This window comes from Mustela nigripes, chromosome 9, assembly GCF_022355385.1.
Source record: "Mustela nigripes isolate SB6536 chromosome 9, MUSNIG.SB6536, whole genome shotgun sequence".
Lineage (NCBI taxonomy): Eukaryota > Metazoa > Chordata > Mammalia > Carnivora > Mustelidae > Mustela > Mustela nigripes.
In genome coordinates, this window is record NC_081565.1 from 6,126,384 (window position 1) to 6,135,631 (window position 9,248).

Here is a 9,248-nt window from a genome sequence, read left to right on the forward strand (position 1 = left end):
GGAAGTTCACTTTCAGAATTGCCCAGGCCAAACTTGACCCACCCGGGCCTCCCAGATCCAGAGAGGGCAGTGGACCCCTGGGCCCTCCGCCCTTGGCTTGGGCCCTGCTGCCCTTGTCGGGTGTCCCACCACCCCATTGTGAGTGCAGCCTACAAAGCCCCACCTTCTGTCTCTAGGCCTGAGAGCCCACCGCTCCTCACATGGCCTTGGGTGAGGGGCGGATCACAATGACCCTGAAGAGGCCCAGGAGGCAGCAGGGAGTGTCCACCAGCAGGACCAGCCTGGGAAGATGGGCTCTCCCAAGGACCAGCCCGCCGGTTAGGGGGCTCTAAACTCAAGGGACCTTCTCTAGACCCACCGGAAGGCCCCTGCGGTGAGTGTGAGACCAGGAGCCAGCTCAGAGCTGACGACAGTCTGGGATTGGGGTGTGATAGGGAGAAAGCAGGCTCCAAGACAGCCCCCTCTCGTGCAGACGCTGGGGGCAGATGTGGGGCTCTGTCTCCCAAAGGGCAAGTTTGTTAAAAATATGTGTCTTGGGGCTCCTGGCTGAGTAGTTCTGGTTAGAGCTTGCCACTCTTGATCTCAGGGCTGTGAGTTTGAGCCCCACATTGGGGGTAGAGATTAAAAATATATATATATTAAAAAGAAAATATGTGTCTTGGCCCCACCCTAGACCTACGGAGTCAGAATCTGGGGCACCCGTATTTTCAACAAGCTCTAGCTCTCCACCCAAGGGGCCCTAGCCGGACTGGGCAACTGCTGGGCAGTTCTCTCCTTCCAAACTGGTTCCAGGTTTCCTAATTCCCAGGGGAGTGCTAAGAGCCTAATAGGACTTGAACACTCCAATGGCTAAGTCACAAAGGGACAGGTGCTCTGTTATCCCCATTCTACAGGTGAGGGCACTGACAGAAGTTAGTCAGTTGGCTTGTCCAAGGTTGCAAAGCTACTAAGTAGTGGGACTCGGACTAAATCCTAAATAATAAAAATTTTTTAAAAATAATAATAGTAATAGCAGCTAGCCTCTGCTGAACACGTACAGCGTGCCGCGTACTATTCTAGGCCATTTACATGTGCTGGCTCACCTAAACGTCACAGCAACTCAGAAAGGTGTGTACTCTTACGTGACCATTTTGCAGGTGAGGAAACAGAGGCTGGGCGAGCTCTGGCCTGAAGCCACTGGCTGCCAGACGAGACAGTGGTGTTACCCCCCAAACTACAAGGACCTCCCTCCAGGCACTATGGCCTGGGGGCTGGCCTATTCCCTCGTCTTCAGGTCGCACGGCACCCCCGTCACCCCCAACTGGCGTGAGGATGCCCTGAGCTGAGCGCGGGGCCACACATGCCCCGGCGTCCCCCCAACCCCGGGGCCCAGCAGGTGGAGCCCCAGGGGCTCCCCCGCGACGGCGCTCGCCGAAGGAGAGACCCGCTGCTGCCCCGGCTGCCCCTGCCCCAGCTCCGCTCCGTCCTCGGCGCGGGGTCCCCCGGCGGCTTGAGGGCCTCGGAGGGCGGCGGCGCGTGGTGGCCGAGCGGGTCCTCGCACCCAGACGTGCGGCACCCCTCGCCGCGTCTACCCGCCCCGCCCACCCTGGCCCAGCGGGGGGCGCAGAACCGGACAAGGCTGCGGTCGCTCCTGCTGCCGCCCCTGCCCCTGGCCCGTGCGTCCCGGGAACTCGCGCCCCGGCGCCGGGGGCCTGGAGAGCGCGAGGATCCCCGCAGGGGCGCGGCCAGGGAGGCCCCGGACTCCCTGCGCGCCCTCCTAGGAGAGCTTCTCCCCAGCAGGTTCCGGGAGTTCCTCCACCACCTGGGGGCAGAGTGCGCGGAACCCCGGCCGCCGAGTGAGGCCTCTCCAGGACTCCCCAGGGGGCGGGGCAGGGGCGGGGCAGGCGTGGGGCGGAGTCGTTTCCGGGATGGGTGGAGCTACTGTTAGTGGGGAGGAGAAGGTCTGGCACAGTCCCTTGAGGATGGGTCGGCCATTGCCCCTGTTGTACAGTTGAGGAAACTGAGGCCCAAGGCCCTATAACTAGGAATAGCCTAGTAAGGACTGTCCCCAAGCCAAGGCCTATAGCTATTTCCACCTCCTCCTGGCTCCCAGAATCCTGGGCATCACGACCAAAAAGGAGTGTGTCAGACCACAGCCACCATGCCCCCCAGTGTCCCCACTGTCAGTTCCTTCCAGACCTGCGGTAAGTGTCAGGTACTCGTTGGTGGGAACAGGGTTGCCAACAGTGCTCTGAGGATGGCGGACCTTGACTACTCATGCCAGGTGTGGCTTGTTTGTCTTCAAGGGGCCAGTCATCGTACGTCCAGAATAGTCTTAAGAAGATTTTGCTCCATCAAATACCTGCCCTGGGGACCCTGAGGAGAGATCCCTCACAATTCACCCTCAAGAAGGCCAACCAGTGAGTTACAGGAGATTGGCGGTAGGGGAATGGGGAGAAAGAGCATCTCTTCTTTTCTTTCCTCTTGTCGTTCAACTATGAATTAACCCATCTGTCCACCTGTACATCTGTCTATGTGTCCATCCATGAATCAGGTCTTCTGACAAACTATTCATAATACATTCATGAACCCACCCATCCATCTGTCTATCCGTCCATCCATCCATTCATCCATCCATCCATCTATCCACTTACCTATCGATACATAGATCTGTCCCAGAGTAGGTCTCCTCCCAATTTAGCCAAGGATTATCCATCAACATCTATGAACCCATCCTCTCATTCATCAGGTCTTCTGCCAACATATTCAGAGTCCGGCCGTGAATCCCTTCAGCTATTCCTGCTCCCATTCACCTATCCATGCTCGCATACATCTTCTCTGGGAACCAGGTCTTCTACAACCCATCCATGGGTCTCTCCATCCATCCATCCATCCATCCATCCATCCATCCATCTAGCCAGTCATCCTTCTCATCACAAACTTCGATGATTCTACCCATCTATCCATGAAGCCAATGATCGGTCATCTACAAATCCTTCCATGCACTTGTAAATCCAGGGTCCTGTCTATAATTTTGTCATGAAGCCATCTCTGAGTCCATATACAGAGGCACTCATCCACCCATCCATCCAACCACCCACCCAGTCTTCCCTCCTTTTACCCATCCCACCATTCATTTGTCCGTTTCTTCCTCTAGCTTTTAATAGGTTTTGTTACAAGTCAGAAATTGGAGGAAATAAGGGGGAGATGAACCTTGAGAGATTATGGACTCTGAAAAACAACCTGAGGGTTTTGAAGGGGCGGGGGGTGGGAGGTTGGGGGAGCCAGATGGTGGGTATTAGGGAGGGCACGCAGCGCATGGAGCACTGGATGTGGTGCAAAAAAAACAATGAATTCTGTTACGCTGAAAAGAAATTAAAAAAAAAAAAATGTTGGAGGGAATAAGATAAGGGATGGAGGTAGAAGAGCCTGGGCATTAGAGCTTCCGGGGCCTCAGTGCCATAGCTCTAGTGAAGGGGGAAAAGAATGCAGAAAAAACTCCTCCGGCATTAACAGGGTTAAACTGAGGTGAGCGGTGAAGAGCGTTGCCCATGAGTTTAAAAACCAAAGAGAGTAAACACAAGACATACTTGCCATCCCTCGTCCTTCTGGACCCATGGCTGATATTTGATCCTGGCATTGTCCCCCCCACTGGGCCTTGAACCCTCCCTGACACAGAGCTCCAGGCAGACACCACCGATGGCTCAGAGAGGGTGCCAGAAGTGAAACACATTTGCCAAGCCAGGAACTTTAAATCAATCAAATTGACAGACTACGTCTCACAAGAATAAATAAAAGTATGGAACTCATTAGCTCAAATATGACAAACAGCGGGGGTGGACAGAGTCATGGTGTTTCACATTTAAGAACTAATACTCGAGTACCCCATGGTGGGCAAGATCCCCTGGTAGGCCCTGAGGGAGGGGCACCAGGCTACATTGGAATAGGCTCCGGTAGCCTCTGATAGCAGAACTGAGATTTCAGTCCCCTGGGCAGAGCTGGGGTGCACCTGTGTCTGGCCCCGAGGCCAGCACAGACCAGACGCTGATAAGCAGACAAGTGTTGGATCCCTAGCTCCCATAGCCTGTAGCCATCTGGGACGCCTCCCAGCTGCCTGGCTCTTTTGCGGGCGGATGAAAGCGTCCCTTACGTGCCCACACAGACATAAAGATGTAGTCCGAGAAATGGATGCAAGAATACATCAATATGTGTGTCCTTAAGGTGGAACGTGGCATTTCTGAATAACAGAGCCAGGGCCTGGATCAAGAAGGCCCTCTTGCAGCCTTGCCCTTGAGGCTGAACTTAATAAATGTAACGACAACAGTATGCCCTTTACGGAGGGCGGGCCCCAGGCCAGTCCTTGCACAAGATGCCTCCCGTAAGTTATTTCATACCTACCAAACTTTTATCAGGGAGCTATTATCACGCCTACACTCTATCATATATGGCTGAAAGGGGAAAACTGCGACCTGAAGGACTCGTGTGGTCTCCCCAAGTTCACATGCCTGGGAGGAGGCGCAGCTGAGACTGATGGTTATAAGAACAGTTTGAAGTTACAGATGCTTACCCTGGGTAGCCCACAGCCTGGGTGCAGTGTTATGGCATCCGGTTCATCTCGCCACCCTGTGTGGCGGGCACAAGGGTGATGCCCAGCTTACAGATAAAGAAACTGTGTGACCTTGGGCAAGTTGCAAAACGTCTCTGTGTCGCGATTTGCTCCTCTATAAAATGGGACTAATGATCATGTTTCCCAGGGTTGTGGGCGTGTCCTAGGCTGAGGCATGGTTCATGTGTGTTTCATGGCCCGGCCGGCAGGCAGTACTCCCCAAAAAAGGCAAGCTACTCTGGGTGTCAGGATACACAGCTAGCTCTGGTCCCATGGGTATGTGTTGCAGGGCTGGGGTGTGGGCCTAGGGGCTCAGGTCCTGACCCTCCCCTGCCCCTCTGCGGCTCTCAGCAGGCCCCACGGTGCGCAGGCCCCCAGGCTCAAGGCCGTGCTCTCCCACAGCTCCTCAGGGCAGAGCTCAGGGCAACGTAAGCGGTTTTGCCCCTTCCGAGTGCGATTCGCTGATGAGACCCTGCGGGACACAGCGCTCCGCTACTGGGAGCGCAGCTGTGCAGGTAAGGGGACAGCGCGGGGAGCCTCGGGCCTCCAGAAAGTTCCAGCCTGGAGTCCAGAGAGCAGATGCTTCGGCCCTGGGTCCCAGGAGTCAGGGCCGGCCTCCAGAGGCCAGGAATTCACTGACCTTGCCCAGACAGCACTCAAGCTGCCTTCTCCAGAGTATCAGGAGGGTCTCAAAGACCAAATAGAGGGGTCCGAGGTCCTGCAGCAGTGTCCCAGCGTGGGTGGCACCAGGGAGCAGTCACCGTGGAGGCCACAATGGCTGCCCATGCCTGGCCACCCCCGAAGGCCTTCTCGCTGCCACTGGTTCCCAAGCGCCAGATCCGCCCGCCTTAGAACAGGCACGCACAGCCTCCCGTCTCCCACGTCTGGCCCCCTCCGTGGCCTATGGAGGCTGAAGAAGGTGGCAAGTCACCTAAAGCGTCTTCCCATATACTCGAAGGCCTGCCCTGCTGAGGAGATGCCCAGAAAGGTCCAGAAGATCAGACCTTCTCTCTGGGGGAGGCTGGCACTGGCTGGTCCAGCAAAGAAGCTAGGAACCACCAGGCCCTGGTTCTGAGATGCAACTTTGCCCTCGGCTCCTTGGGGATTGGATGTGGTGGTGTCTGCTTGGCACAGTTTCCAGTGTTTTCTGAAGTGGGTGTCAAGAAGCAGGTGGGAAGAATGCGTGTCCTTGCTCTGGTATAACCTTTACCAATCCCCCCCCCGCCCCGCCCCTTTCTCCATCAGCCTGGCCTCTTCACTTCTCGGGAACTGGCAGCCCCAGGGCTTCTAAGAGCTTCCATCTGTTTATTGACCAACTACTGTGTGCAGTTTCAGGAAACGTGGCTGCTCCAGAGCCTAGTTGTGGGTAAAGCCCTAAGATCCAGGATCTTTGCTGATTCAGGAGGGACCCTCCCTGGGCCCCTGAGGGTCATAGGAAGTTGGAGATAGAAGCTGCAGTTTTGTCCCGCGGCTTGTGGTTTGACAGGCAAGCCAAGGCTTCTGAGAGCAGGTGACACAGCTGCCGAGGAGAGAGACCTGGGGGCCCCCAGGGGGAGACCGTTCCGTGGGAATGGCAGCTGGCTAGCTCAGGAGAGAAGCCTCCATGTGGGCCAGTGGCCACAGGAGCTGTGCTCACGTCCCAGGGCCCCAGAGCGGGGCTCTTGGCTGACCCCTCCCCAGCCCTTTCCATCCTGAGGCAGCCATGGGGGAGTTTGGGGTCCCTGGCCAGCCAGGAAGGCAGCCGATCGGGCAGGAGAGATTCCTAGCCCCCAACCCCTGCAGGATCTCACCATTGTCTCTGGATTTCCACAGTGGCCTGACTGGCCTTCCCACTATGGGAAAGGAGGCCCATTGGGGCTACAGCAGGAGTGGGTATGTGGCTGGGGCTGGGGGGCACAGTTTGGCTAATAAAGGCAGAAACAGTCACGCAAGATAGTTTTAAAACCTGAGCCTTCTCTGGAGGCAGCCATCAGGCACTGGGGAGCCTTGGGTTGCCATGGAGACAGGGTTCTGCCCGGCCTTGCCTGCCGGAGAGGGAGGAGGGGAGAGTGGGGGTGCTGGCGCCCACCCCCCCACTCCCCCACAAGGTAGAGATCTCACTGGAGCCCTCTCTCCTCCAGTCCGGCAGGGTACCGCCGAGCATGGGCTAGCTCCCCGGTCAGCATCGGAACGGGTGCTCGGGAGCGTCCGGAGATGACCGGAGAGTTTGCCCAAAACCCCGTGCGCAGCTCCAAGGAGGAGGCCATGGCCAACGTCTCGTTCAGCTGGGACCGCCCCGGCCTGTGAGGCTTGGGGAAGGGGACAGGATTCAGAGGCACTGCCAGGCACCCCTCCTCATCCTGTAGATGACCCCTTCCAGCAGTGGGCAGGCGAATGGTCGCAGGCTTGAGGGCCCTGCCAGCCTTGGGTGGACAGGGGATTCAGGGGCCATGCTGCTCACAGGCTCCTGTCCCCCGCAGGTCCACCCAGGAGCCACCGGGTCACCTCCCTGAGGATGCCTCCATGAAACGCAGCCTGCCCAGCATCCCTAGGGCCACCACACGGAGGCTGCGAGGTGACCTCCCAACCTGGCAGGACATGGATGACATCCTGGGGCTGGGGGGCCATTACCCTGCTCCTGGGGCCAGACGCTGGTGAGCACCTGCTAGCAGCCAGCCGCCCAGAGAACCCCTGCGCAATGGGGCGGCGGGCTACCAGATGAAGCCTCCCTGCGCGTGGCGAAGGGCTGGGCTCTCGCGCTGAGCTGGGTCCAGATTCCCAGCCCCATCCTTGCAAGCACTGGGGTCTTTTGGGGGTTTGCATCCCCTCGTGTGTACAGTGGGGCTGACTCCAGTGCCTGCCCCCTTGGACTGGGGTATAGAATCCGCACCCCCACCCCAGGGCCCAGGGAGACTTGTTTCCGGCCCAGACCCCGCAACCCCTCCCCTAGCCAGCCCCACAGCATCTGGCATCAGCAGGTCCTCCTGGTCTCTCTAGGAATCCTTCCCGCCCAGCTTGGAGCTGCACCCAGTCCTGAAGCCAAGCTGCCCTAAGGGCTACCAGCTCCTCCTGCCTTCCACAACGCCGCAGGGGGCTCCCCGGTGAATGGCTACTGGAGCCCAGGCCCGTGCATGGACACGGGCCAGGGGGTGAAGAGAAGCCTTTCTCACCCCCCAAATAAACATGCATTCCAGATGGCTGGGACCTGCTACCATGTCTCACCCCACAAGCCTCTCTGGCTGCCAGGTTACTGGTCTCCAGGGGTCCTGGGCCAAGGAGAGGGAGAGGGCAAAGTCATGGCTGGGATGAGGCTGAGGGTTGGGGGCAGGCCATCATCAGGGACCAGGGCTTGTTCTAGGCGAACCCCTCTTCTGGAAGCGGGGAGGCCCTGCCATACACTTTGTACTTGGGACCAAGCCTTTGTCAACCTTGATCAAGCCACACCTGTAACAGGCGCCTGTCCTGAGCCCGGGCCCCAGCTTCCCTCTTTGACTGGAACCAAAGCCTACTTGCTGACTTCTGCCTTGGGATGAGAGTGTGCAGACTCCAACGGGGTGGACGACCTTTTGTCTTCTGCATTCCCCAGGTCCCTGGAGGGCAAGCATCCAGGGTGGGTGGGGACCAGATGTTTCTCTCCTAGTGGTGGCAGATGGAAGGGTGGGCAGTGTTCAAAATCACATGGGGAGGCGACAAAAGACCAGGTGGCGTTGATCTGATCGCTGCACTGACCCAGCATGGCCAGCCCCACAACTGGCTTCCAATGTCCTGGACAAAGTTGAAGCCCCCCTCCCCTCTGTCCAAGCAACGCTTTGGCCCCAACCCCTCGGCACACCGAGGATCCGGGTCTTTATCGCCACCTCTTGGCCAGTGAGGAAACGGCCACGGAATCCACACCCAGGCACCAGGCGGAATGAAAGAATGAGATGGGGGGGCGAGAGGGTACTGGGCAGGGGCAAGGCAGTGGGAATCTTAGGGCCAGGAGGATAGTGAATGGGGGACGATTTGTTTCTGCAGATTTGTTTGTGCTCTGCCTCCAGAAGAAAGGCCACAGATCTAGGCAGTCTGGAGAAAGTCTGTGGGGGATGGGACAGGGGCAGCGCTCCAACGCCCCTTCCCGGGGGGACTGGCTGGGGTTTTGATCCCAGGGAGGGCCACCACCCCTTTTTCTGCGCTTTCACTACCCCCCACCCCGCCCTAGTATTTCCATTTCCTGGAGAGTCTGCGGGGTTCAGAGGAGGCGCACCCACCCCCGGTGACCTTGCGCCGCCCGCCTCGCCGTCTCCCAGACTCAGTTTCTCCCCAAGGGCCGCAGCGAGCCCTCGCCCCGCCGCCCGCTGCAGCGCCGCCACGCGCCCACACGGGGGCAGTGTTGGCCTGGCTTTGGCGCCGCCCGGCGCGGCGGAAACTTCTCAGCCTCCAGCTCCGGGGTCGAAAACTTTTCCCCTCGCGCCGCGCTCCCGTCTCCCGCCGGCGCCCTCCTCCCGACGCAGACCCGCGCCGCCGCCTTCCACCTGCCCCGGGCTCGCGGCGGGCCTGGGGGGACAGCCACGCTCCCCACCCCCCAACTTCTCCTCGCTGCTTTTTGTTGCCGTTAAGCCAAAAACTACTGAGCGGCGATCGACGAGCCTGGAAATCGAGGCCCGCGTGCCGCCCGCGTGGTGGGGGGTGGGGGTGGGGGTGGGGG

At 58.7% G+C, this 9,248-nt stretch overlaps 1 protein-coding gene across 1 annotated transcript; it reads left to right on the plus strand.

The window, feature by feature from the left end:
- The first annotated feature begins 1,339 nt into the window (after positions 1 to 1,339).
- On the plus strand, positions 1,340 to 7,629 carry C9H9orf50 (chromosome 9 C9orf50 homolog). Its single transcript, XM_059412134.1, has 7 exons — positions 1,340 to 1,863; positions 2,121 to 2,183; positions 2,286 to 2,399; positions 4,937 to 5,100; positions 6,714 to 6,867; positions 7,045 to 7,218; positions 7,562 to 7,629. The coding sequence occupies exons 1-7, from the start codon at positions 1,340 to 1,342 to the stop codon at positions 7,599 to 7,601; spliced, it is 1,233 nt and encodes a 410-aa protein (XP_059268117.1). The 3' UTR covers positions 7,602 to 7,629.
- Positions 7,630 to 9,248: the final 1,619 nt, after the last annotated feature.

Coding starts and splice junctions, on each gene's coding strand:
- C9H9orf50 (XM_059412134.1), top strand. CDS start 1,340: ATGCCCCGGCGTCCCCCCAACCCCGGGGCCCAGCAGGTGGAGCCCCAG. Junction 2,400..4,936: donor ACCCTCAAGAAGGCCAACCA/GTGAGTTACAGG, acceptor TGCGGCTCTCAG/CAGGCCCCACGGTGCGCAGG. Junction 6,868..7,044: donor AGCTGGGACCGCCCCGGCCT/GTGAGGCTTGGG, acceptor TGTCCCCCGCAG/GTCCACCCAGGAGCCACCGG.